Source organism: Naegleria fowleri, assembly GCF_008403515.1.
Source record: "Naegleria fowleri strain ATCC 30894 chromosome Unknown tig48, whole genome shotgun sequence".
Classification (NCBI taxonomy): Eukaryota; Heterolobosea; class Eutetramitea; order Acrasida; family Naegleriidae; genus Naegleria; species Naegleria fowleri.
The window spans coordinates 156,253-183,507 of NW_025407980.1; the positions used below are offsets into that span (position 1 = coordinate 156,253).

Here is a 27,255-nt window from a genome sequence, read left to right on the forward strand (position 1 = left end):
TTGGCATACGCGGAAAAGATCCTTTGATTCCCAAAGATTCACTAGATGACATCGTCTCACAAAGAACATTTAGTTTTGGTTTGTACAAAATTTAAAGTTAGATTGCACTAAGAGAATAATAATGAACTCTTTTAGAGTCAAAATCCTCTCTATTCTTCCATTTTAATTTTTCTTCTTGATGGAATTGCAATTCTGTAGTTCTTTTGTAGTTCGCCCAGAGGAGACTGTTTCATTAAGCCACTTCCAGTGGTCATAGAATCGTCATCAAAAAAGAAAAAGGAAGTATTTTGGAATGGTAGGTATTTGGGATTGGTTGGATCCTCAGTGAGTTGACTGTCAAAAAATTTGTCATAAACATGAAGAAAGTCATAATCTTAACAATGGTGATGAAATATTTCATAAACGACAACAATCGATTGTTGAACCTTAGTTTGCAAGCTCAATAATAACACTTACCCTCTCTTCCTGCTTCGCTCACCCAGTAATTGTCAATATCAGTTGATCGTTCCTTACTATATTTTTCAGAAAAACCACCAATGATTGAAAAATGTGAAATCGCTAGGCCAAATTTGTCTAAAAGTGACCGACTTGTGAAATGAATCAAATCATTGTCCAAAAAATAATTAATATCCTCGACAGGAACGTGAATAGTGGCAGCGCATTCTTCTCTCCATTTTGGATTGTCCTTGTTAATCTCAATTGTATCCTTGATAATTTCTTTAATACTCTTCGAATAGAAATAGACCGTTTTGTATTGACCTCGCTTCAAGTCCTCAAAATATCCTCCATTTTGAAAATGCGTACGAGTGAGCATACTTCCTTCTAAATTGAGTTTAGATAAAACTGTTGAAATAAAGTGTTGTCCATTACATGTTATCTCATCATAATATTGTTTTCCATTAAATCGACAGCAAGTTTTGGCAATCGTTGCTAACGCTATTGCCACTTTTCTTGTTCCCTCAATTCTTGCAATGGGTATTAATTTGAGTTTCTTTCTCTCAGTATTTGTTCGAAGGTCACAAACCACATGCCTAGATGCTGACCAGTAAAGAATTGCAGGTCCAACTTGGAGAGCAAGCGGAAGTATACCTGCTCGTTCCTCTCCGATTGTATTGAAATCTTTCAAAAATACTAATCCAATCGTGAGACTACTTGTTGTGGCATTTTCATTCATTAATTGATTCATAGGAAGGAATACATCCAATAAGAATCGATCGGCGCACACCAAATTTTGTAGCTCTGCATTGGATACATTTTCATTACCTGCATGTTGTGACGTTACATGTAGTTGAATTAATTCCAAATTCGGATCAACGAGTTGTTGATGATAACAAAGGGGAAAAAAGCTGGGTCATCTTTCTAGTCGCTTCAATAACCTACCAGTAAAAGATCGTTTCGTTTGTTTGAAACAAGTGATTGCATCCTTTTCCTCACTTGTCAAAACATCTTCATCCCAAGCATTCTCCAATATTTCCATGGCCTTGTTAAAGGAACACAGTTGAGGAATAGGTAATGACAAGTACGAAGTATTTCCTGTCAAGCTTGTCAAGTTCACCAAAGAGGCAGATGGAAATAGCAAGTAATTATTTCTAACGATGATCGAAGAAGCTCCTCCTCCGCCATTGCTGGTGAATGATGATTGCGCCATGATGATTGTTGTTGAATCCATAATATTAGGTTGTGAATGACTATGAATCATGGATGATGGTGTTGGTGGAGAAACAGAAAGGTTCTTGTTCATGGATGACAAGGAAGTAGTAGTAGTAGTAGTATTCGGAGCAGATCCGTTGTTCGTTGTACTTGTCGTCGTGAGATGATGAATTCCCGAATTGGGATGGAGATTGGAAGGTGTTGTTGTTGATGGTTGTTGTTGTTGTATCCATGCACCACTATTGCTACCACTCGTCGTGGTCATAGCCGTAGTCGTAGTCGTCGTGAAAAAAGACTTGTTCTTATTGAGGCACAAAATTTGATAGTGTTGTATTTGCTCGGGAGTCATTTCAAAGTGTTCAAGACCTTCTCCTCGATCCAAACGATTTTGTATCATTTCGGATCGACTCATGCTCGATTCCGAGTAGCAGGGAAACATTTGAGCTTGTCCCATCGGTTAGATTTAATTGATTGATTGTGGATGATGATGATAGGAGAGGGATGCACTTTGGGTTTGTATTGGAATGTATTATTGGTGGGTTGGTGTTGTGGTTGAGTGATTTTTTGGAAGAATCAAAAGAGTGGAAGAATTTGATGTTGCGGATGTTGAAACAAAATGGTGGATGCGATTCGTTTGAAAGGTTGTCGGTGACAATTGAATCAGAGCTGAAATGCAAGTGGTTGTGTTTTTGTTTTGATTTTGAGTATTTGATTTGGTCGTTTCTGTCATCAATCAATGGGATAAAAAGTTTATGATAACCCGCGTTTGTGGTCTGACCAGACTGGCTTTTATTGTTGCTTTTTTGGACCAATCTATCAATGATTCTATCAAACATTCTTGATCATTAGCATTAGACCTTCTTTGGTCACTAAAAGACAAAAAGAGAAAAAAACAAAATTTCTTTCGCCCACCGTGGGGCTCGAACCCACGACCACAAGATTAAGAGTCTTGCGCTCTACCGACTGAGCTAGACGGGCGGACGTTCATTTTAAAAACAAAATTTACTAAATAGTATTTATATTATTGTACGCACAAAATATAATCAACAGAAAAAGTGGTTTGGTGGTTCTACAGGATCCATGAATGTTTTTGCAATCGCTGTTATCGATAACTCACGAACAAACAAACAAACTTTCAACATGATGACCCTCTCTTTTTTCCAAATTCTCACTTTTTTGAACAAAAAAATGCATAGAGAAATTGTCCAAACGTCATAAAATCTTATTTGGACAGGCGCTGCCACATCTAGGCATCAATTCTGCCAAAGGTCACTGAGAACACCAAGAACCTCTTTGGATGCAATACACCTTTTCATTCACAATACAAAAAAACACTTCATCCTGACAATTGTCATCAACACGTTCCCTTCTGAAAACATGAGCCAGTGGTTATTGTCGCCAACACCGTTCTTGGGTGATTCCTTTCTGTCCATCATCACAACCACTTCTCTATGGTGTGCACTTGCTTCTGTAGCAATTATTGTTCTCTATTGTTTGCGAATGTTTTATCAAATCTACCGAAATTATTCTCTCGTCAAACACATTCCTGGATCTTGGCAAGTGGCATTTGCTCCCTTTCATATCCCTCTGATTTCTCCCATTTGTAATTATTCGGACGTGAGAGGTGTTTTAAATTGTGCTAAAAAGATTGGAGATTCAGAGAATGGCATATTCAGAATGTCCATGGTTGCACAAAATATGGTTTGGCTGATGGGTGCTGATTACATCAAACAAGCAACTGTTTCATTGGGCCACAACATTGGAAAACCACAACACTATGAAATCTTTGATATCTTTGGAGAGAATATTGTAAGCGCTAAGAATACAGAGTCCTGGAAGAAACATCACAAGGCTTGTTCGCCTGCCTTCTCCACTCGTAATTTAGAATACGTGGTGCAAGTATCGAATGATACTGCTCAAATGTTACTCGAGAGATGGTTCAGAAAGATGCAACAACATCCGAATGAAGAGGAGGAGAAGGAAAATGCTTCCAACTTTGGAAAATTGTCGACGAACAGTGAGTCATCATCATCATCCAACAGCAAAACTCCACTCTCCAATGTATTACCTCCAAACTCTGTCCTATTCGATGGAAATGAAATGGCTGAAGTGACCATGAATGTCTTGTTGAATGCTGGCTATGGACTGACCAAGACAGCCTTATTTTCCGATTCGGAACGTAAGAAACATGTATTGAGTGAGGAAGAGAAGTCTCAAGGAGAAGAGTTTTTGCATCATATGGAAGTGGCTTTGGCAAGAGCTTTGATTTTGAGAAGATTTGTCGATGAGCATGAACATCCATGGTTGTATCAATGGCTCTTGAAATACACGGGAATTGAAAAAGGTTTGAAAGCAACGGAACAAGTGTTGGATCAAATCATTGCAGATCGAAAGAAGGAATTTGGAATCACCATTTCATCATTGAGTACAAATGAAGAGAAGGAACAATTCTTCGATTCCGACTTGGAAAAGAAGGATCTACTGAGTTTATTAGTGAAGGCTAATTTAAGGGATCAATTATTGACCGATCAGGAAATGAAGAGCAATGCTTTTGTGGTGTTGTTGGCAGGTTATGAAACCACTGCATCCACTCTCCAATGGTTAATTTATGAACTCGCAAAGAATTCTGATGTGCAGAGAAAGTGTCAGGATGAGATTGAACGTTTACTGGAGAATGGAACCAAAACTTTCACCTACGACATGTATCATGATTTCCAATATTTGAATGCAGTGATTATGGAGACCTTACGTGTGCATTGTCCAACATTCCAAGTGGATAAGGTTGTTCTCAATAAGAACGTTCGTATCGGTAAATATGACATTCCTAAGGGTACTCATGTCAATATTCACATCATGGGTCTCAATTTGAATGAAAACTATTGGGAGAATGCCAACAAGTTTGATCCAGAACGATTTGCAACCAAAGAATTGAAAGAACAAGCTCAAAATCAAGGCACTTGGATTCCATTCTCATTCGGTAATCGACGATGTATTGGCTTTAAATTTGCACAATTTGAAATCATCTCTGTCTTGATTCAATTATTGAAGGAATGCAACTTCACATTGCTCAACGATGAAACAGTGGATCCTGTGATTGAACAAATGGGACTCACCTTGAAACCAGCAAATTTAAAGGTGGCCATTACTCGACGACGAACACAACAACAATAATCACAACACCAAACGATTGAGATTCTCATTGGCATGTTCGCAATGCATGATAGAGAACACAAGGGATGACATCAACTCACTTGTTCTTCTTGTTCTTTCATCATCATCGCGTGTGTGTGTGATATGAAGCAAACCTCTAGGAAATTGTAAAAACAACTCTCTCATAAAACTTGTTCAATTCATTCGAATTTGGAAATTTCATCAATCATTTATCCTTTTATATTGAAATGTTGTGTCTGGATGAAATGTAACACATCCATATTGGTGATAACAAGAACGTTGAAATTCTAAATCTCATTCACCCTCCAACAAAAAGGCCAAACTCCGAAAGAAAAAATGCCTTCCTCATCATCTTCTTTCGACCACAATTATAATAACAACAACAATTTTGCTTCCCCGTATCATCATCAGGACACTTCAATAACGAACGGAAATTATCATGATGAACATTCAGCATTGCTTGGAGGCAGCAACAATGGTTTTACCCCAGCATCAACATCGGACGAGCGAGGTTCTATAAATTACTATGGCCAGCAGGAAGGTGGGTTTTTATTGAATAATTCAATGTTACAACTATCATGATAACAATTTTCCCGTTTGGATGAAAATATGAACTATTTGTGTAATCTTTTGTGATGAAAAAATCATTGATTTTCCATTTTTCGACTCGTATGGTTTAGTTCAACAAATGGCATCGTCGACAACTCAATCATCATTCCTGCAGTGGAATCTGAAAAATTCTGAGGGTACTTTTTGTGAAATGCAAGAAAGTGAAATGTTGAAAGAACATGAACAAGCTCTAACCGAATGGGAGTTAGAACAAAAGAACAAGACTTTTTATCAGAGGTGGTGCCCTAGTTTAGATTTTATGACATCTTGTTTCAGAGGTTGTAGAGGAAGTGACGAAAATCCTATTGTTGATGATGGAAGCGCAGAGCTTCATGTTCAGAGGGCTGACGCTAAACCTCAAATTGTTCCAGAATCATTAAAACCAAAGAAGGGACATAAATTAGGAGAGTTATTTGCTACAGCAATTTGTGGTAATGACATTACAAGCTCATGCTTGTACGTCATTGGTGTCTGTATCAGTTATGCTGGAATTTGGGCACCTATTTGTCTACTAATGGTGAGCTTTTTACTATTTTTGTTTAGGGTATGTTGAACGATAGTGTAATCATTTTGTGACCAAAGGGTGACGGCAAATTTATAGTCTATTTATGCTGAAGTGGGCTCTGCAATTACTTTGAATGGTGCTAGTTATACCTTGCTTCTGAACACCACATCAAAGAAAACTGCATCGTTAGCAGCATGCTTAACGGTACGTATTTTTGATTGTTTAGCACTTAGGATTAATTTTCGTTCCGTAAATAGATTATCTCATACATTGCAACAGCTGTTGTTTCAGGAACATCAGCCATTGAATATTTGAAAAATATTCCATACTGTGAACAGATTCCTCTCATACCATCCACTGTTATTTTACTTGGTATTTTTGCATTTTTAAACCTTATTGGAATTTCTGAAAGCGCTTTTGCTGCTGCCATCATTTTTGTATTCCACATTGCTTCACTCTCAATATTGACTGTTTATGGGTTTTTATATGTTTCAGCTACTAATGGATTTGAAATGCTTCAGAGAAACTGGCAACTCAGTAGTGCATCATTCTCTGCATTGGGAATGTAAGTTGTGCTATCATTTGATTTATTTCTCATTCAATTTATTGGTTTTATTTAGAGCTAAATCCATTTTCTTTGGTTTTGGAGCTGCCATGTTAGGTGTGACTGGCTTTGAAAGCAGTGCTAATTTTATTGAGCAACAAAAACCAGGAGTGTTCCCAAAAACGCTGAGAAATATGTGGTCATTGGTATCATTTTTCAACCCAGTTCTCTGCTTTATTTCGCTCTGTGCTCTTCCACTTTCTCAACTTTCAGATCCTAAACAAAACGCCAGCTTACTTTCTCAAGTTGGTAGGGCTTCTGCCGGTACTTGGCTTCAAATTTTACTTTCGTTTGATGCCGCTTTGGTTCTTAGTGGCGGTGTATTGACTGCTTATGTTGGTATTGTAGGATTGGTTCGCCAAATGGCTATGGACAGAGCTCTTCCTTCATTTTTCCTTCAAGTCAACTCGTTCCGAAAAACAAACCACTTTATCATTATACTTTTCTTTGTGCTTTGCGCCTCCATGGTAACTATTTTGAATGGTGACATTGACGCTCTTTCTGGAGTTTATACTATTGCTTTCCTTTCTGTCATGATGCTTTTTGCAATGGGTGACTTTTTGCTCAAGTACAAGAGAGGACAGATTAAGAGAGATAGAAGAGCTAAAAAATCAGTGATAGTAGTTGCAATCATAGGTGTTGGAACTGCTTTATTGGCAAACATTTTGGAAAATCCAGAATATTTGAAATATTTCTTTATTTATTATTCAATTTGCGCCATTACTGTTTTAGCAATGTTTTGGAGAGTGAAAATTATGAAATTCATTATTTATCTCGTGTATTCCAAACTCAAAGAGTGGAACATTGCTAAATCAGTTACTGATAAGATTCTAAAATTCTTGGTAAAACAGGCCAAGGAGGTAAACAGTCAATCTTTCATTTACTTTGCAAAGAATGATGCAATTTCAATGCTAAATAAGGCAGTTCTTTACGTGCGTGAAAATGAATTGACAGACTGGATCAAAATTGTGCATGTGTATAAAACTCCCAAGAGCGAAGAAGAACATATCGAACAACAAAAACTTATCAGTCGATTGCGAAATGATTGTAAAACCTTAGATGAAATTTATCCAAGAATGAGAATAGATTTTGTTGCCATTGAGAGCGAAAAAGGTTTTGGTCCTGACATTATCAGATTGATTGAAAGTCGATTTGGTATTCGAAAGAATTTAATGTTCATTTCCTGTCCTTCCGTAAAATTCAAGGTTAGTGACCTTGGAGGAGTTCGTATCATTACCAACGATCACCAAAATTGATTAACAAGTGTTCTTGTTTTGTGATTCAATGAATTATGTCCTTTCTCTTGAGGCTTAATTTAGTTCATTCTCTTTTCATTTCGCACTTTTTCTATGGGTGGTGATTGATTCTCACCTCAGCTCACACAAGCCAATTTAATTTGGCCACTCTCAATTCTCAAATCAAAAAGAGCAAAAAATGTCATCACCGCAACAGCACCCCTCGGATCATCACACAAAGGGTTCTTCTTCAAAAGATGATCATCACACAACAACTACGACACGAAATACCATGCTGGCTGGAGCTTTGGCACGGTGTGGAGCAGCAACAATCATGTATCCGGTTGATGTTTGCAAAACCCGAATGCAATTTCAAAGAAGAGCCAATTCGAATTTTCATACCATTTATCGGAATTCATTTCATTGCATTTATAATATGATTAAAACCGAAGGTTTCGGAATTTATAGAGGATTATCACTACGATTATTCTATATTGGGCCAGGAGCAGCCATCACATTTACTGCCTACGAAAAATACAGACAAAGTGCGGAGAAGGCAAGAAAGAGCGGAAAGAGTGTTTTTGAAACGGGAGCAATCATGTCATTAATAATGGGAGCTGCAGGAAGAGCATTAGAGTCAGGAATCAAAACACCTTTTAATATTGTGAAACAACATTTACAAGTGGAAGGTCAATTAGCAGTTCAAAAAAATAGAGGACTTGTGAAATCAGTGAAATATATCATTGAGACAAAAGGAATTCGTGGTTTGTTTGTTGGATATACCGTGACACTTCTCCGAGATTTACCATTCTCCTTTCTCTATTTTTCAAGTTATGAATTTATCAAAAACAAATCACAATATTTCGGAATACCAATTTTGAAGGATTACACTGCTGTTCGAGGAGCCTTAGCTGGATCGTTTGCATCTGTGGTCACACTTCCTTTTGATGTAATCAAAACACGGATACAAACACAGCACAAAATATCAGCAGATTCGCATTACTCTGGATATCGAGATGCAGTTGTCAAAATTTTCAAACATGAAGGATTTGCTGGATTTTTTAGAGGAATAACACCTCGATTAATTTATACAATTCCTTCCACTAGCATCACATTCTATACGTATGAGTTTTTAAAGAAGTGGTTCCACATTAACACCACTGCAGCAGATAGGCTAAAGGAATAGAAATATGCATTCATCAATTAATTCTTTCGAACTAGCGACTACTAGCTGTTGATGAAGATAATGAGCTTGATTGAACCAATCTTCGATATCTCTCGTTTTGTTCTTCCGATAACTTCTTTGTCCTCCTATAAAACAAAATACCACTCAACACAATAATAACCAACAAGGAACATTCAAAAAGAATTAAATTTTGCACCGTGTATGGTGTATAAATAATATCAGGTCTGCAGCTCTCTCGTGTGGTGGTCTTTTTAACTTCTTTTGAATCTCCGGCATGCTCTGTTCTGCACTCAACCACATGATAATATTTAGTAGCTTCACAATATCGATGAGGAGATTTCAAATCTTCTTCGGAACACGGTAAACATTCGGAAACAGTTTCGCAAATTTCTTTTGGTGTTGTTGAAGTTGGTTTATGATCTGTATGTGGTTGTTGTGGTTGTTGTGGGTTTGGAACTAAAGTCTGTTGTTCCGAAGCCACCAGACAGCAGCTACTCACAGCGAACAAGAGCACTGAAATCACTACTAATAACTTGAATCGTGCCACCCAAGAGTGTGATGTCATTTTTTGTTGAGACTAAATGAGGTGGATAATATTTAATAATAACAGTAATATTTGATCATAATAATAATTTGAACGGTCGATGAATTCACCCGCCTAACCTTGATTACAAAAAAAATTCATGAAAAAGAAAACTTCCTATGAGTCGATATCATTCACTGCTGCCCACTCCACCTTATTCTGAAGAGTTCAGAGAGAGAACAGAATCATTCAAAGCATCTCCTCAAAAACATCTTCAACAACAACAGTATCAAAAACAACGAAATTATTATTACTCTGAATTAAATTCGAGTTCGGAAGATCAGAATCATGATGACGAAGAATTGAGTAAATTGGACATTTCATCGATTGTGGATGAATCATCTTTCAATTATTCATCAAACTTTGGCGAGTATTCGGTTGGAAACAGGAGCCCAATTCAAAGAACGGAATCTCTTCCTTCTCTTTCTCCAACCAAAAATTCATCAAGAATGTTTCAAAAAGCGTTCCAGAGCCGATCATCTGCTGAAGATTCGGAAAACTCATGCCAGATATGTGGAACAATATTCACAAATTATTCATACTTTTTAGAGCATATGTATGGCGGAGGAAAATGTAGCGAGCTGTTTGAAGAAGTACAACACGATTCATCAAAACATCATGTATTATTTACATCACATTATAGAAACAGCGATGATATTACACAACGAGTTAAGGTCGATCACTTGGCATTTGTCAGTAGCTTAAAAGACCAATTCTCTTTTCATGGCAAAAACGCATGCACGTCCGTAGCTTGCGAATTTGCAGTTCAAATGTTGCATGGCGTTGTTGACACTGAAAACCCAAGAGCATGGAACGCCTCCGCAATTGACAGAATTGTTGAAAGTGGATGTCAGCAAGACCCTAAACTAGGCAATTTATCCTTTGAAGAGGTCTATAGTATGAATGACAGAGTGAACTCCAATCTTGAACTAGTTCACGAGGTTCAAAATTCTGTGAAAGGTTCCTCTTTTAAGTCAACACTTGAAACAATCGAGAATTGTTCACACCATCTTCAAAAACCTGTTTGTGCCATTTTTACAAAACAGCCTGAAACAATACTTGTATATTTCAACATGAACGCTGGAATGTTCATATTGGCAGATTCACATCCCAGAGAAACAGATGGGGTGTCTCATGGTGCTAGCATATGCTTTACTAAGAGTTTAAGATCCATGACAACAGTGCTTAAACATTGGTTGTTTCCTTTCATGAATTTCGATGAACGAGGAACGGAGAAAGGACTGAGCGAAATGTACAACACTTTTTCATGTACGATCGTAAAACTGAGGCCATGTACAACGTACTCTCCATCGTACTCTCTGATCTCAAAACACAACATCTCTGATTCTCCCATAGCGAAACAGTCACCCATAAGATCATCACCTCAACGAAGTAACAATACAGGTCCTCTTCACAAAGAGAATGAGCACCGAGATGTTATGGGAGATATGGCAGCCCTTAAATCAGAAAATGAAAAGCTTCTCAAACAAGTACAAATTCATGAAGAGAAAATACTGAAATTGAAAGAAAAGCTTGCTCGAATTACAGAACAAGAAGAGAATTTCAAAACGAAAAACAAGGAGTTTGAACAACTTTCCAAAGCATTCATGAGCATTGAGGAAATTATGTCGAAGGTGTCTCCCTTTTTGAAGAATAATGCTTCTCTGTAGTATGGCGAAGCGATTTTCTAAAGACAGCGAGAATGTGAATGAATCTAGATCCACACATTCTCACACTCAAGAATACATAATTGATGAAAGACCACCAAAAACTCTAACACTCAAGCGACTCAACCACACTGTCATAAAAAATGCTCTCTTCTGGTGCTTCAAAATTTTTTTCCTCATCGGCCAAGTCGCTTAAACTTCATTCCTCTTCTGTTTCATCATCGGCTCTCATCTCTTTGAATTCCTTTCAACATAGAAATTTGAACAACTGGACATGGAGACCAACCAAGGACTATGAAGATAAATTTGTAGTTGGAAAGGCACCCCATGCGAGAAGAAAGCCTGCTAAAAAGTTCTACAAATGGACTCCCAATCCTGCTGTTCCTAAAAAAGCGATTGAAGAGCATAACACAAAAGTGAATGCTCCAGGTACCAAGAAGACTCAAGTCATCTCGGAAAGAAACAAGGAATATATTCAACAAATTTTCACTGCAGCAAAAGAATTCAACCCACAGGCTGCTATTGAAGCCTATCATAGATGTTCTCATGGTTTGGACGTTCGTGCCTATTCTGCTCTTATCAAATCTGTATGTTTTAGAGTGTTTGTTGAAAATAGTTTTTTATATTTATTATGGTATGATGATGATAATTGGTTCTTTCGTATCCTATGATGACAACAAATCATGATGATACTTTATTATTGTTTTTATGATGTAATTATAATTGTTTTCAACATAATATGATGTTCGTATTTACTTGTCTAGATGGAGAAAGAGGCTGCTCACATCGGTGATGCTTTTCAAATCTACAATGACATGAGGAAGACAGGAAAGAAGCCAAACTTGGTTACGTTCACTCATCTTATGAATGTTTGTATCAATGCCAACCACCTTCCTCGTGCTTTGTACGTTCTCAAAGAGATGATGATAAGCAAGTTGAAAATTGATGAGAAAAACATGAGTCAGGCCAACGAAATTTGCAAGAAGCTCATCAAGTAAGTATCAGCTCAATTCCGACGTTAAGTACTTGACTCTTGTCGTGTAATATTAAAATATCAATAGGCTATGCTATGCAAATAACGAACCTGGAAGAGTAGTCGTCATTATCGATGCAATGAGATCATTTAAGAGCGATGAGGTAAAGGACATAAAGGAAGACATTCCAATTGAATTTTTACAAAAAGTAGTATTTGAGGATATTGCAGAGGACAAACGGGCAGCTGAATCAGAGAAAATGCAAGACTTTTGGATTGGTGTTAACAAGGCTTTAAGACCAAGCTTCACTGTTCAAGCATCTGCTACTCTCCCAATTTCACCAAAACTGACTTATGGTTTGGAAGGTAAATCACCAAAGAGAGCACTTTATGAGGCTGAACTTCGTAAATTGCAAAGGTTGTCTCAAGTTGACGAAGATATTGAGAGAAATAACAAATTATTAGATTTTGACGAGCATGGTATCAGTACACGTGATTACTTGGAAGCACGTGCCATTGCATTTGACGTTGCAGGAGCTGCAGAGCATGGAGACTTGGATGAATCACTCAAAATATCATATAACACTCTTTTAACTGAGTTTTCTCACGCCTTGTACTCGACAGTGTTTAATGACAGAAATTACAGACCACGTGTTGAAAAATATAGCGACACAACTGAATCATTGGCAGCCCAATATGCTGAACGTTTGAAAAAACAAGGACTTTCTGAAAAAGATATTGCATCAGAACTTTCTTCTTTCAAAGCATTTGCTGAGGCTCATGAGTACATTAACAACAACTTTAGACAAGAAGATGGAAGCATTGAATTGACGGACGAATATCTTCAAGTGTTGAGCACGGCAATCAAAGAGAATTGGACCTTTATTCACAAGACAGACCATCAAATCACATCAATGATTCCAACAGTTGTTGGTGCTTCTCCAGAAGAATCTGCAATTTTACTTGCAAAACCAGTAACGAACTTAATGCACAAGATCGTCGAAGCTGAATCATTGGCTGAACTTGATCCTCTAATGGATGAATACAAGTCTGAAATGAACAAGGCAACTAGATATGTAAACCGTAAAGTTGATTGGATTCCAGTTGTGTTAGGTGTGGATGGTAGACCATTCTTCCCCTCTGAAGAGGTCATCTCTATCGACAAAGTCACCACTGAGACCATTGAAAACGCCAAGCAAGCATATATTGAAAGCATCAAGGATGAAGAAGTTAAGAAGCAAATCAAGGAAGAGTTCTATGACTACATTCACTTGATCTGGATTGATAATAAGGGCAGAGTTGTTGAAGGTATCAGTTACTAAACCAATAAGAATCATAAAACATTTGATATTTGAAGAAAAAATGTTCAAACTCGTAAATCATCTTTCATCACCAGCATACAAGAAGCGATCTCTCCAATGCTTCACCATCCTTGGTTGTTGTCATCCGCAACAGCAACCCTTTTCAATCAATTTATTCCACCACAATAACAACCCAGAGTCAAGAACAAAAATTCATTTCCGAAAGGGGTACGTGTGGTTTCTTTTTCAGGCTACTTTTTTCACTTTTTTACAATTTTTAACATGCTAGAATTAAGATTGGAGAAAAAGCAACCTTGAAGAGACGCTTCTCAGCTCAAGATGTGTCAGATTTTGCCAGATTATCTGGCGATTACAATCCTTTACATTTTGATTCTGAATTTGCAAAACAAAATGGGCTTTTCAAAGATAGAATTGTGCACGGTGTGTTGGTGTCATCTTTGTTAAGTAACTTGGCAGGCACAGTCATGCCAGGTGCTGGCTCAATATACATGTCTCAAGAATTGAAATTCTTAAGACCTGTTTACATTGATCAAGAAATCGAAGCCTCAGTTGTGTTGAAAGAGGCCCAAAGCACAAGAAAAAGTGGAGACAAAAAAGTAATATTTGTGGTGGAAACGGAAATTCGATCTGTAGATAACGGAGATTTATTAGTGTGTGGAATTTCAAGATTATATCACGCAAATTTAGAGGTTATCGAACAGTAATGATTGCGATGAACGAATGTTCTATTGAATGAATTCATATTTATTTTCTTCTTTTTAACGAGAGTAGTGTTGCACCTAAAAACTTGGTTTCCACATTTTTCATGCTCACATAAGCAGGTGTCTTGCCTGTTTCCATATTCAATACAGCGTTGGTTTTAAAAAAGCTTGATTCTTTTAAATCTCCAATGAATAAATTTCCTTCATCTCCCAATAACATTGGAAACACGTCGTCTCTCCACTCATTCGTGACTAACGATTTCATTTCAATTGTCAAGTCAGATAATACAACTTGTGTGTCTTTCACTAATAACTTCCATTCCAAGAAAATAAAACAATTAAGATAGGATCCACATTTCATGACAGAACAACTGGCTTGTTCAAATTTTGGTTTGAAAACTTGGCCATCGGTCACAACCATCGCAAAATAATTATTAGAATCGTTTTCAGAAATGTTCGAAAATGGAGAAATGGTAAACTTGAAATTACAACTGGTCGATCCTGCCACAATATTGGCAAAGTCATAACTCTTCCCTCTGACGGGAATGAATGGAATGATGGTAGAATAGTTCGAGTGATTGGGATCAGTAAATGTGAAACTTGTCAATATGTGTTGAGGATTAGACTCATCGAAAATCATTCGCATGTCTTGCACTATGGGTTCAACATTGGCCGCATGTCTGCGTTTTGAAGAACTAGTAGTAGTTCCTTGAGCAAAGACTGTTTGTGAATGTCCTTTCAAGCTTGGATTATAAACTCCAATAGATTTTCCCTTCATGTGAATACCACTTCCAGAAGACGTGTAAGACGCACCACTTGAAGATGCAATCATGTTAGTTCTATATGAATAAGAAAGAGCTTGTTGAAATGCAAGTCCATTCCAATAAGGTGGAAAATTCACCCACCAACTTGTGAATGCAATGGCATCGACCTTAATATCATTCAGCAATGAATGAAGAGGTTCCTCAAAGACAATATCAAAACAAATGAGTAATCCGAATTTGATACCAAAGTCTGTTGTGAAATAAACAGGTTTGCCATCTCCTGGATCAATACCATCCTCAAAGTACTATTGTGAATGTGTGAAATACTGAATGGAAAATTTATTTCCAATTTTGGTACTTACTAAATGCGTTTTATGATATTTTGTGATGAGCTAGAGACAGATTTCAATGATAAGGAAAATGAATATTAGAAAATTTCTACAAATACCTACATTTCCCTTTCTATCAAAAACTACATTTGTGTTAAATAAAAACATTCCATCTAAAATGATGTTAAATGTTGTTCATGATTACCCTCATGTTGGCATTCTGATTGCATTCAAACATAATACATACCAACTGGACATTTCTTATTGGTTGTGACATTGCAATTTTGAACATCCCCCATATTGAATACAATATAGACTCCATATTTGGAAGATAAACAGCTCATTCTTTTTAGAATGTAGAATTGATCATTGGCGGAATCACAAATATTTGTAAATGGTAAATCATTTGGAATGGGTTCAAAGAATAGTCGTAATTTCTCTCTATCGGTCAATCCAGGTCCAAAAAGTGCATACTCTAATGAGTGAATGTGTGATTACCATCAGGGCAGTAGTTCATCATTGCGTGTTTTTTTAAGGTGAATAGTAGTTTTCCAATAATAATTATTATTTTTGAGAGTTGACGTATATCCATCAAGTTAATGATGAATGATCATAATTATTGCCAATCAATAAAAACACACCTGGAAATACTATAATGTCTGGACGATCAAAACTTGTTGAATGATTACTCATCATTTCAAAAATAATTTTCTCAAATTCATCCAAATTGGGTTTTAAAATTTTTCTGGCAATTTCGGAATTTAATTGTGGAAATTGAAAAGGAAAGGAAACAGGAGCAAAATCCACAACAGCTGCATGATAGGTTCTATTAGAGTGAGGATTATTTACACTGTACAATTTGGAAACTTGATAGGAAGATGTTTGAACAATGCTATTACTACTCGGTCGAGCAGCATCAATTAGTTTCAAAGTGGTGATCACTACCACACACATCAAATACATTGCTACATGCGAGAGGATCGGAGTCAATAAGAAGCATTTTCGGTTGTTGTTTCTGCTCCTCGTGGGCTGATGCTCGGCCATTTTTTTGGTTTGTGGAAAATTCGATTGAAATCGAGAGTTTGGTGATGTGCAAAGCCTTCATATGAAAGTGTTGTTGAGCGTTCGAATTGTTGTTGTTGTTGTTGTTGTTGTCATGTATAAATAATTATCAATATTTGTGTTTATGAAATTGTCATTTGGTGTAAATGCTCTGCTTCTCCCGAGAGATTTTTACATCAAACTTGTTGTTTTCCCTTAGTTGAAAATTAATTTGTTACCCAGTTTTGTTATTATCTAAAATAAGGATTTCACAGACTCCCATGAACGAGAGAAAAAGTTAGAGGCTTTGTCTGCAAGGTTTAGGTAGCTTTCACTTTGTTGCAATTTGAAAGCGACCATTGCAAGTCCATATAAAATGCTCAAGTGTGCCAATGATTTGAAGAATAATCTTGTGGCATTGTCATATGTGACATTCTTCTTAAATGTAATTGCTGGTTTCAAAAGGAAATAATAATTGATTGGAGTTGTCACAACTGCAAACCACCAAGGAACAACTCCGAAGGCGGGTAATGACCAGCAGAGAGGGAATAAGGCAAGAGAGTGCAAAAGTGACTGAGTGGCAGCTGCTTCTGGATTCGAAATTGAAAGCATTTTGTATCCAGCAATATCGTAATCACGTCTACATTTGTATGAAATAGCCATAAAGTGAGTAATTTGCCACAAATACATGGAACCAAACATAAACAATCCAGTGGCAAGAAGCTTGTTATTATAATCGGAGGAAGGAATCAAACTCATCCATGATGAAGAAGATTTGGTTGAGAGGCCTTTGCTTATTGAGTATGGCAACATTGCTGCAGTCACACCCATGAGTGGTGGTAAACTACCATTCAACGTTCCAATCCAAGTATTTATCCAATGAACTGGTTTGGTTGGTGTGTAAACACATACGTAGAGCAATAAATTAGCAAGTCCTAGTAATGCAGTCTCCTTGTTTGTATATTTGTACAGAATAAAAGTACCAGCAGCTCCGGCAACAACGGCTTGTGTGATGGCATGTGGAACTCCAATTTTGTTTCTTGGGAGTGGTCTGTTAAATGTTCTTTTCATTAATTTATCTCGTTCAATTTCAAGAATTTCATTAAAACTATTGGCTGAAGCAGCTTGAAGGAAGGTACCAATGCAAAATCCGACAACGCTACTGCGAGAAGGTGATGAAGAAACAAGTTTGATGATTTCATCTTTTTCTTCCGAAATTACATGAAGCTTATTGGCAGCATAATAACCACAGCCAGCGGTGAAAACAACAAGAGAACTCAATCTTGTCTTCCATAATTCATAGTAACATCTTAAATAATGTCTAAAGAGCCCTTTCTTTTTACTCTGCTCTTCTTCAACAAGTAATTTTTCGTTTACATCAACCACCAAAGCATCATCCTCTGGAATTTCGCTCAAGACCTTCTTCACCTCGTGGAGAGACTCCTCCACTGGACAAACGTCCAACACAGACTTATCATCACTGCTCACAATCATCAGGGGTTCCGACGTTTTCGTTTCGGGAGAAAGTGATTTTGTATCTTCACAATTTTCGTTTACGGATGACAAGCCTTGTGTGGAGAGTTCAAAGGCTTCGAGTGTTGTACGGTTGCTGTTGTTTTCGGCTTGTTGTTGTGGCATTTTTTGCTTCAATGAAAAAGAAGACTAAAAAAGGAAAAATTCAAAGCTTGGTTGAAAAAACTCATGACAAAATAAAGATAAATTTTGTTCTTTTGTTTCTCTTTACAAAATGTATGTTGGACTTTTTCAAAGATTAATGATCCTCAGAGAGATTGGGAAGGGTATGAGTTTCTGCGAACGGAATGCCTTGCTCATTGTAAGAGAGTGGCGAAAATATTTCAAATGAAAAGTCTACTGGGAACGAGGGAGGATTGAAACAAAGACAACCACCAACATTGGTTTTAAAGGGTTGACATCGATCGGACAGAATCAGAGAATGTGGAGATGGGAATAAATTGAGTGAATGATCTTGAGCCCAAAATATGGGTTGTACATGAAGTGCAAAGGGAGTCAGATGAGATTGAGAAAGTACAATTTCACTTATCTGTTATTGGTGTTGTCAAGCAATGAATCCATCACGTGGAAGTCATCTATAGAAACAGAACAACGACTACTACTTACGCTTTGATACATTGGTTTCGAACTCTCTTCATTCTTGTTCACTTCAATGGCATGACGTCTCATTTGTTGCTGTAAATCTTGCCTGAATATCACAATTTCATGTGTGTAAAAGCGAATTCTGCAAGGATTCGTTGTGAAAATGCTATTTGGTACTTTTGACTTGAAGGCCTTGCTGATATTGCTCAGCACTGACGACTTGGGTAAGACTCCGTTCGGTGATAACGTAGGATCATTTGGACCAGGAACAAATACAAACAGTGGAGCGTTTTCCGTTTCTTTCGATGTATGAATATAATTTGGAAAACGTTCTTCTATCATTTTAGCAAGCTTTTCAAAGTTCTTTTGGTACTGTACACGGTCAGAGGTTGCAGCTGAGCTAGAGGAGCTTCCAGTGGTATAGAATTGAAATGGTCTTGAAATAAAGTTTCCAATAAATAAAAATATTGCTGGAATTAGTTCATATCGATCTCCAGAAACTCTATTGTGTTGATTCCATTTGAAATAATCAAATAATAAACCCAATTTCTCAAATACGTTAGGTTTATCCAGGCAAACATCCGACACAACGACAATGAAAGCATCCTTAGATAATTCTTCCTTATTTTTCAATTTTTGCAATGTTTCAGGTGTGGAAGGTCCAAACATGTCCAACATGGTGGCTCTCCCTGTGGATAAGAACTTTTCGGATTGTTCTCGCTCTTCAAACGGTGGTAAAATTATTGCCGATGCTTTAAAAACTTTTGTGACACTGTCAAACACTCCAGAAATAATTACGAAACATCCTTCTACAATCATTCCCCGTTCATTCGTGGTCTGTCATTGATGTGACAAAAATAATTGTCAACAGCCAAAGTTCTCCATAGAATTGCAAAACTTACAGCATTAGTGACATCTACTTGAACCACTCCATTTAAATCTTCCACTTGATAAATATTTCCAGATTTCTTTGTAATCATACCCATGATGTATCTTGTTCCTCTACTTCCCAAGAGCGATTCAATGCTTGTCAAAGAAATAGCGTTAGGATCTGTTGGGTTAAAGTCCTTGTCTCTCAAAACTCTTTGATAAATGATTTTGTATCTATCGCGAAATAGTTCAACTTTTTGTTGCACATCCGAAAATAAGCTTGTGCTTTTCCTATCTTCAGCTTCAAATATCTTTCTTGATAAATTATACGAAAAGTATGGTTTTTCATCTGCATTGATGACCTGAATAGCATCTATGTGTCCAAGTACTACGCTGTCATTATTGTCAAACCTATCATCGGAAGTGTCCATTCCAATGGATTTCTGTGAATATTCTTTTAATTTCTCTTCTAATAACTCTCCCGATAAATTTTTGTCTGTAATGAGATCATGATTGTTAACAACGACATGATACCATCAATTAGACATGTCCATGAAACAACTCTTCCAACAAGATGCACACTCACCTTTCACTCCTTGCTCTTGCAAAAACTTGAAAAATTCAGGTAAGAATTCATTCATTTCTTCCTTGCTCATATCCTTTCCGACACAATAATCAGGAAGAGTCGAATTGGTCAACACATATTGAAATTTCTTGGCCGATGCCAAGCACAACTTGGATGCAAGAGCCTTGCTGTTACCGCTCATTGTTATTTTTTTGTGATTTTTTTTTATTTCAAAATTTGAATTGGCGGGAAGATCTTGAATTTGAAAATCCATAATGGGATGACAGTTTAATCCGTTTCTGTTAATAACCCTCAATCATGATCTATCCAATAGTGGAATAGGTTCTTCCTCCTCTGCTAATGTCTGTCATCTGATAGTGTCATATGGTGATACATCATCAAGATGTCTAAAACGAATAATCTGTTAATGCAGTTCAATGCAACAAATGGTTCAAAAGCATCATGATGTGAATTGCACAATCATTACCTTCTCGAGTTCAAAGTCCACATGACTGAGAAAATGCATTTTCTCGCTTGACCTTTGACATTCAGCACGGTTGTAATCGTTTGATTTTCGCCTTCCAAATCCAACCCAAGCAGCAACAAAATGGCCTATCTAGAATCATAATTGCGCAATATTGGACATTGTTGCTTTTTTCGCCCCAATGCCACTAATGCAAAGACCGGAATGTCATGCATTTTATTTGTGCGCGTGATTGTTTATTGACAAACTTGACTAGGCGAACGTCCAAAGATTGTGCGAACGTTCGCCCCAACTTTCAACAGCATCTCCTCACTGCACTTCTTCTTTCCATCCACTCACTCGGAATCATCATCGTTATTGTGGTGCAGATTCACCACTAACAAAAATGCTCAACAACTTTCGTCGATTTCTCAGCTCAATTAGTACCTCTGCGGATAGTCACAACTCTTCCTACTCAGTCAACATTGATTATATTGAAATTCCCATTGAGGAATGGAGTCATAAAGTAGTTATGAACTTTTTATACAAGGAACAATTCTTTGAATTGATGAACAAAGTTGCCAAATTAAAATACGAAGGACCTGACTTGTTGAAATCGAATCAAGTTCTGCAACAGGAGTTGAGTGTTCATGAAGATGAAATTACTGAATTATTAACGCGTGTGGAGAAGGTGAAATTAAAACAAGGTTATTATCGACGGAAACAGCTGGAACAAGAATACGAAAGCATCACTCCTCGAAGTGGTGGTACTTCCTCCAAATCCATTCCAGTAACTATCGGAGCATCATCAGCAACATCCTCTCATCACTCCTCCTCCTCCTCATCATCACCTAGTAGTAGTAGTAGCCATCGGCAAAAGCTCAACAAGGCTCCAAATAGTAGCAGCAGTTACCATCCACATCATCATCAACAACAACATTACACAAGCAATTTGATGGGAACGGTGCAATTGAGTTCGACATTGGACCATTCGCAATTGTTGATGCAACAGCAACAGCAACAACAGCGACACCACCACTTGATGAATCCGAATGGTGTCTATAACAACATCAACAACAACAATAACAGCAGCACCTTCTCAAAGAGTGAAGCTCCTCTTTCAGGCGGAATGCAAGCCTATTCCATGTTGTGTTCAACCTTTCTGACTCAAGAAGACAATATCAACAGCAACAACAACAACAACAATGGCGATTCTTCATCTACTTCTTCATCATTATCATCGAGAAAACAATTCCAAAGCAATGGAGGTTTAACCTTTGATGCTAATGCTCGTATCAATCCGCAGCGCACGACTCATAACAACCACCACCATTCACCAAAAACCATCTCCACATCACCTCTCAATGTATTTCCACCCAATACACCACCTCCTACCCGATCTCAAGATGGAACTTTACAAATCAATGATCGACGATATGAATTATTGAAGGAAACTTTTAAAAAGCAACTCAAAGAATCTCAATTATTGGCCGAGAGATCGTACCGACTTCAAAAGTTCAAGAATTGCTTTACAGGAAGTGATGCAACCTCACTCATCTATCGGATGATTAGTGAAGGCATTGCCTCAGCCACACGTTTTGATGCCATCGATATTGGAAACAAAATGATCAAGGATGGTTTTATCAAGCACGTGTTGGGAAGTGAGGATTTCAAAGACGAATCCTTGCAATACTATATCATTAATGAGGACAAGGCAATCACTGAAGATCGCAGTAGTTCTTCCAAAACACTCTCTTCTGCGTTTTTCGTTGAGGAAGATCGATCCATTACCAAAGACATTACTACACCAGCTACGACCGATTTGATTATGAATGGCCAAATTGGAAAGAAAATGTTGACACTGATTACAAATCCTGATACGTTGTTGGAGGCGTTGGTATTTTCACAGAACATCCTTTCTGAAAAGGAAAAGCAAGGAATTGAAATTGTCAAGAAAAAACTCTCACGGTTAAAGTATCCAGTCTCAGATGTCCAATTACCTGCAATTGTTCAAGATTTGACGATTCCTGAAAGATTTTGTTATAATTATTTGAATCCAAATAGGATTCCACGAAACAAAAAGGAATTACTAGAGAAAATAGATGGTGCCCAATTTTTGACCATTGGTTTAGCTGTTATTTGTACGAATAGTTTAGGAGGCGAGATTTATAGTTTTGCGTTACTGGTAGGAACATTTTTAGTTGAGTTTTCTGATCGAGCTTTCTTAGCATTGGTCAGAGAAAAGGATTTTAATTGTGTGGATTTTATTGAGCTCTCAACAATCAAAGAAAAGGAAAATATTGAACTATGCCTCAAAACTGTGAGCAAATGTTGCTGTAAATGGAACGAAAGACAAGTTGGAAAAAATTCAAACTCCAAAACTTTTGTTACGGAACTCTTTCGATGGATTGATATTCCTGATAGCACCGTTCAACGAGTGGTAAGCCAAATTGAAACAGCAGTAGATTATTATCCAATCAATTCTAAATCTATCATTCTACACAAGGATCAACTGGATGCTATTATCAAAATTGCAGATATGCGAGAAGGAGGAATTTCACCTTCTCTGAGACAAGTTTTGGAAGATTGCAGTAGTAGCCACTCTAAAAAGTTAACATTTAGAACGCATGCGGATTTGGATGAATTTTGTTTCCTCCTGAAAAATACCAACATCCTTAATTCTGTGCAAAACTTACTTCTCACAGCATTTGATAAGAACTTTTTCTGTCAATATCGTGAAAATATCAATTTACCAAATTCAGAACCAATTTTGTACGAAACTTGCCAATCCTTAGGCTTGGACCGTGGATTTACTAACTCGACATCAATTTGTAAAATAGACGACAAATATTCGTGTGCATTCCAAGGACATGGAATTGCTAAAAAACTAGAACTACCATCCTCTGTATCCACTTCAATTGAAAGTTCGCCTTCTCCCTATCAATATTTCCCTTGCAGTGTGCCATTACCGCATCGATCTCAGTAAAATTGTTTTGGACAACTAGTGGTTCAAAAAGTTTATTTTGTTCGAAAAGTTGATTTAAATAAACTATTAACCGTTAGGTTTGGGCGATTGTCCATAAATTGATCCTAATGGTCTGGTTTTGTGTCATTCGATTGTCTCTTTTGGCCTTTCATGGAGCGGAAATGGCATCAAAACCTTCAACTGTCACACCTCAAGATATCCACAACAAAAAAAATGAACAAGCTTCGTTCCGTCGTTTCAAAGAAGAAGCAACGTTACCAAAAAGAAGGCTTTGATTTGGATCTCACCTATATCAGTGATCGAGTCATCAGTATGGGTTTTCCATCCACAGGTGCCGAAAGTCTCTACAGAAATCCATTGGAAGAAGTTCAATCATTTTTCCAATCCAAACATGATGACCACTACAAGATTTATAATTTATGTGCTGAGAAGAATTATGATCCGAGTGTTTTTTCGAATCGAGTGGCTAGGTATGTTTTAAAATTTTGCAATTTGAATGGACAGATCATTGACATGTGTTTCTGAAATGTTTCATCATCATCATCATCTATATTTTTGGTCATGAATATCAAAAGATTTCCTTTTGAAGATCACAATGCACCACACTTTTCATTGATATTAGATTTTTGTGAAGGTATGTGCGTGTAGTTCTTGTTAATGATGATGAATGGTTGTTGAACTTTACCATCTTTGAAATTAACCGAAACTCTCAATGTGACATACAACTCTAGATGCTTCTCGCTACTTGATGGAAGATAAACGAAATACTTGTGCGGTGCACTGCAAAGGTTTGTATCATCATTGATTGTTGAAGTGACCACTGACATTTTCATGACAGCCGGAAAAGGAAGAACGGTATGTATTTCATCATGATGATGATACGAAGAATAAGAAAATACATCATGATACAATGATTATATTTCTTTAATACTCTTGTTACAATTATCCACAACAACAGGGTACAATGGTTTCAGCTCTCATGCTCTATTTAAATGCTGCCAGTTCAGCGAGTGAAGCAACGGAATTATTTGGTAGAATTAGATGTAATGACTCTAAAGGTGTCACCATTCCGAGTCAGAGAAGGTAAGTGTGAAAAATCGAGTCTCGAGATGAATTCAAAATTATTAAAATTATTACTACTATTACTTGGAATTGATGTAAAAACTCTACACAGATATGTGACATACTTTGAGGAATGTGTGATTCGGAAAGGAATGCGATTCCCAGTGAAGGATGCAAAAGTAGTATTGAAAGCAGTTCACATGAGTTCTGTACCTCACTTTGATCGAGATGAGGGAAGTGATCCATATTTTATTATTCATCAACCCATCTATAACAGAGAAGATTTGGACAATTATCATATGGAAAAATTGTATGATTATTCGGTACGTACATGTTGTGAAAAGGACCATTTTCATCATTATGACCATTGAATCATTTTATCCTATTGAATACCATTTGATCAAAATTTATATTGAATATCATTCATGAATTGACAACAACAACAACAACCTATTGAATCCTATTCAACAACACACTTGATTTTAAATATTGAAATATTTGAACACATTAGCAAAATGAAAAAATCAAACACTACAAGAAGGGAGAAGAAGTATGGCTCAAGAACATCAATGTTGAAATGGCAGGAGATTTTAGGATTACTTTCTATGACATGGACAAAGTCGGAAAGGATGACAAAATGTTTGTGTGTTGGTTAAATACCAATTTCCTTCATCTTCATCAACCTTACAATACTTCTTCTCCAAATTCAATTCCACACAAAAAGATGCTTGGACCTAATGACATTGTGGTACGAGTTCCTAAAGTGGAATTAGACAAAGCTGTCAAAGACAAGAAACACCAAGCATTTGATGCTGATTTCTTCATTGATTTGATATTTGAGGTGAAAGAACCAACCGTTTATTCTGAACCTCGTAAATTTGTCTATGACTCACCAGAAGTTGGAAAGGCCTTATTTGGCGAAATTCAACAATATGCTAAAACTGAAGCATCCAGCAAGGAAAAGGAAAAAGCAAGAAAACAATACGAACAAGGAAGAGAATTCTTTTCCATCAAACAATATGCCAATGCCGTGACATGTTTTTCAAATGCTATTTTAATTGATGGTACTTTTGAAGAAGCGTACATGTCAAGAGGTTTGGCCAACATGAATCTGAAACGTTTTGGTGAGGCCATTTATGATTTCACATCCGTCTTGAATATTTTATCGAAAGGAACGACAAGTTTAGGAGAAGACCTTCCCATTCAAGATTCCATCATGATCACATTAAGAGCATACCATTCACGTGGTAAATGTCATGCCAAAATGCAAGATTATGAAGCTGCTCTGAAAGATTTTGACAGTGCTGCTTCCATTCTTGGACACGCTCAACAATTGGGAAGTGAAGCATCTTCAAATGCCAATGGATCCACTCCTTTTTTAGATTCTCTCTATCAATCATTCTTTAGAGTCTATTTGGATCGAGGTCTCATTAATGATTCACTTCAAAAGTATTCCGATTGCATTATTGATTATACAAACTTTATCAAATATATGGATCCTTTGAGTCATTCACTTCATGCCAAATTAAGAGAAGGAAAAATCAGTGGTGTGAAATATGAACAATATTTATTTGAAATGTTCCAAGCATTTTGCAATAAGGCCATTGCGATTGGAAAAATTGAGGACTATCCCAACAAGGATGCACAAATATTTAATGATTTATCCAAAGCCATTGAATATATTGAAAAGATGTCTGATCCTGCAGCCAGTTCAGAAGCTCAAAATTTTGCTCAAGTTTATTTATCAAGAGCTCAGAGACAAACCGATAAGGAAGCTGCCATTAATGACTATTTAAAGTGTTTACTCTATGACAAGAATAATAAGAAGGCAAACAAACAATTGGCTGTATTATTATATGAACAAAAGAATTATCGAAGAGCCATTCTCTTCTTTAACAAACTCATTAAGGATGATCCTCAAAATTCAAAAACCATCACCAATCGAGCCATTTGTTACATGAAATTGGAACAATACGATAAGGCCATTGAAGATTTCATGCTTGCCCAAAACATCTCTCCAGAGAACATGAATCTCTATGTTCAATGTGCTCGATGTTTCAGAAAGAAACATGAAATTGCTCAAGAAGGTGGAAGTAGCACTCAAATTCCACAATCTGAAATTGATGAATGTGAACGACAATATTCCACAGTCATTGATCATATTGTCAAGCAAAAGAAGAAAGCTGGAGATTCAGCACTGTCACCTTCTTCGTCTTCATCATCTCCTTCCACTCCTTCTTCATCTGCAGTAATGAAAGATGATGATTTAAAAACTCTCTATTTTGAAAGAGGAATGAATCGACTTGTTGCTAAGAGATTTGACAATGCACTTCTCGATTTTAGTTTATGTTTAGAATTGGATCCTAATCATGTATTGGCTCTCTATCAACGAGCATACACTCGTCAAAAACATTTCAAACAATACGATCGAGCCATTACAGACTATGAACATGTATTGAGTTTAAATAGTGGAGATTTAAGAGCTCGTCTCGAAAAGGGATGTTGTTTGTATTATTTAAAGAAGGACCAAGAGGCCATGATGGAATGGCAAATGGTGTTAAAGAAAGACCCAAACAATGAGGCTGCCAAGATTTATCTCGCTCAATTAATGAAGTAATTCATGTTCGTGAATGACATTAATGGACAAATGCAATACTTTCAAGACACATTTGGAAAAATTAAAGTCCTGTCTGTTTACACACTCTGTGCAAAGAGAGTGCACTCCACATACATCATCATCATGAAACATGTTTCTCTTTCTTTAAACTTTTCCAAAGAGAAAAACTATTCAGAGCAACACAGACAAATTCTTCTTGCTAAATAATTCAATTATTAAAAAAATTCAATAAAAAAA

General features: G+C 36.9%; 13 protein-coding genes across 13 annotated transcripts; 8 read left to right on the top strand and 5 right to left on the bottom strand.

Moving 5' to 3' along the window:
- Positions 1 to 149: 149 nt before the first annotated feature.
- On the bottom strand, positions 150 to 2,047 carry FDP41_005766 (uncharacterized protein; the record flags this gene model as incomplete). Its single annotated transcript, XM_044709326.1, has 3 exons — positions 150 to 373; positions 457 to 1,263; positions 1,381 to 2,047. 3 exons carry the CDS (start codon positions 2,045 to 2,047, stop codon positions 150 to 152), a joined length of 1,698 nt encoding a protein of 565 aa, XP_044559726.1.
- A 980-nt stretch (positions 2,048 to 3,027) lies between these two features.
- Positions 3,028 to 4,821, top strand: FDP41_005767 (uncharacterized protein; the record flags this gene model as incomplete). Its single annotated transcript, XM_044709327.1, has 1 exon — positions 3,028 to 4,821. One exon carries the CDS (start codon positions 3,028 to 3,030, stop codon positions 4,819 to 4,821), a length of 1,794 nt encoding a protein of 597 aa, XP_044559727.1.
- Positions 4,822 to 5,157: 336 nt separating this feature from the next.
- Positions 5,158 to 7,795, top strand: FDP41_005768 (uncharacterized protein; the record flags this gene model as incomplete). Its single annotated transcript, XM_044709328.1, has 5 exons — positions 5,158 to 5,362; positions 5,502 to 5,974; positions 6,032 to 6,139; positions 6,193 to 6,500; positions 6,556 to 7,795. 5 exons carry the CDS (start codon positions 5,158 to 5,160, stop codon positions 7,793 to 7,795), a joined length of 2,334 nt encoding a protein of 777 aa, XP_044559728.1.
- A 178-nt stretch (positions 7,796 to 7,973) lies between these two features.
- Positions 7,974 to 8,960, top strand: FDP41_005769 (uncharacterized protein; the record flags this gene model as incomplete). Its single annotated transcript, XM_044709329.1, has 1 exon — positions 7,974 to 8,960. One exon carries the CDS (start codon positions 7,974 to 7,976, stop codon positions 8,958 to 8,960), a length of 987 nt encoding a protein of 328 aa, XP_044559729.1.
- Positions 8,961 to 8,991: 31 nt separating this feature from the next.
- On the bottom strand, positions 8,992 to 9,525 carry FDP41_005770 (uncharacterized protein; the record flags this gene model as incomplete). The annotated part of the gene is made up of 1 exon (XM_044709331.1): positions 8,992 to 9,525. One exon carries the CDS (start codon positions 9,523 to 9,525, stop codon positions 8,992 to 8,994), a length of 534 nt encoding a protein of 177 aa, XP_044559730.1.
- Positions 9,526 to 9,662: 137 nt separating this feature from the next.
- FDP41_005771 (uncharacterized protein) lies at positions 9,663 to 11,213 on the top strand (the record flags this gene model as incomplete). The annotated part of the gene is made up of 1 exon (XM_044709332.1): positions 9,663 to 11,213. The coding sequence occupies one exon, from the start codon at positions 9,663 to 9,665 to the stop codon at positions 11,211 to 11,213; it is 1,551 nt and encodes a 516-aa protein (XP_044559731.1).
- A 140-nt stretch (positions 11,214 to 11,353) lies between these two features.
- Positions 11,354 to 13,505, top strand: FDP41_005772 (uncharacterized protein; the record flags this gene model as incomplete). The annotated part of the gene is made up of 3 exons (XM_044709333.1): positions 11,354 to 11,797; positions 11,975 to 12,204; positions 12,272 to 13,505. 3 exons carry the CDS (start codon positions 11,354 to 11,356, stop codon positions 13,503 to 13,505), a joined length of 1,908 nt encoding a protein of 635 aa, XP_044559732.1.
- A 40-nt stretch (positions 13,506 to 13,545) lies between these two features.
- Positions 13,546 to 14,209, top strand: FDP41_005773 (uncharacterized protein; the record flags this gene model as incomplete). The annotated part of the gene is made up of 2 exons (XM_044709334.1): positions 13,546 to 13,712; positions 13,774 to 14,209. 2 exons carry the CDS (start codon positions 13,546 to 13,548, stop codon positions 14,207 to 14,209), a joined length of 603 nt encoding a protein of 200 aa, XP_044559733.1.
- Positions 14,210 to 14,249: 40 nt separating this feature from the next.
- Positions 14,250 to 16,343, bottom strand: FDP41_005774 (uncharacterized protein; the record flags this gene model as incomplete). Its single annotated transcript, XM_044709335.1, has 5 exons — positions 14,250 to 15,275; positions 15,333 to 15,362; positions 15,423 to 15,472; positions 15,547 to 15,774; positions 15,941 to 16,343. The coding sequence occupies 5 exons, from the start codon at positions 16,341 to 16,343 to the stop codon at positions 14,250 to 14,252; spliced, it is 1,737 nt and encodes a 578-aa protein (XP_044559734.1).
- Positions 16,344 to 16,595: 252 nt separating this feature from the next.
- FDP41_005775 (uncharacterized protein) lies at positions 16,596 to 17,978 on the bottom strand (the record flags this gene model as incomplete). Its single annotated transcript, XM_044709336.1, has 1 exon — positions 16,596 to 17,978. One exon carries the CDS (start codon positions 17,976 to 17,978, stop codon positions 16,596 to 16,598), a length of 1,383 nt encoding a protein of 460 aa, XP_044559735.1.
- Positions 17,979 to 18,111: 133 nt separating this feature from the next.
- On the bottom strand, positions 18,112 to 20,092 carry FDP41_005776 (uncharacterized protein; the record flags this gene model as incomplete). The annotated part of the gene is made up of 4 exons (XM_044709337.1): positions 18,112 to 18,402; positions 18,480 to 19,292; positions 19,358 to 19,821; positions 19,912 to 20,092. 4 exons carry the CDS (start codon positions 20,090 to 20,092, stop codon positions 18,112 to 18,114), a joined length of 1,749 nt encoding a protein of 582 aa, XP_044559736.1.
- A 667-nt stretch (positions 20,093 to 20,759) lies between these two features.
- FDP41_005777 (uncharacterized protein) lies at positions 20,760 to 23,339 on the top strand (the record flags this gene model as incomplete). Its single annotated transcript, XM_044709338.1, has 1 exon — positions 20,760 to 23,339. The coding sequence occupies one exon, from the start codon at positions 20,760 to 20,762 to the stop codon at positions 23,337 to 23,339; it is 2,580 nt and encodes an 859-aa protein (XP_044559737.1).
- A 213-nt stretch (positions 23,340 to 23,552) lies between these two features.
- On the top strand, positions 23,553 to 27,018 carry FDP41_005778 (uncharacterized protein; the record flags this gene model as incomplete). Its single annotated transcript, XM_044709339.1, has 7 exons — positions 23,553 to 23,809; positions 23,915 to 23,973; positions 24,071 to 24,127; positions 24,178 to 24,194; positions 24,298 to 24,422; positions 24,514 to 24,724; positions 24,913 to 27,018. The coding sequence occupies 7 exons, from the start codon at positions 23,553 to 23,555 to the stop codon at positions 27,016 to 27,018; spliced, it is 2,832 nt and encodes a 943-aa protein (XP_044559738.1).
- Between the last annotated feature and the right edge of the window lie 237 nt (positions 27,019 to 27,255).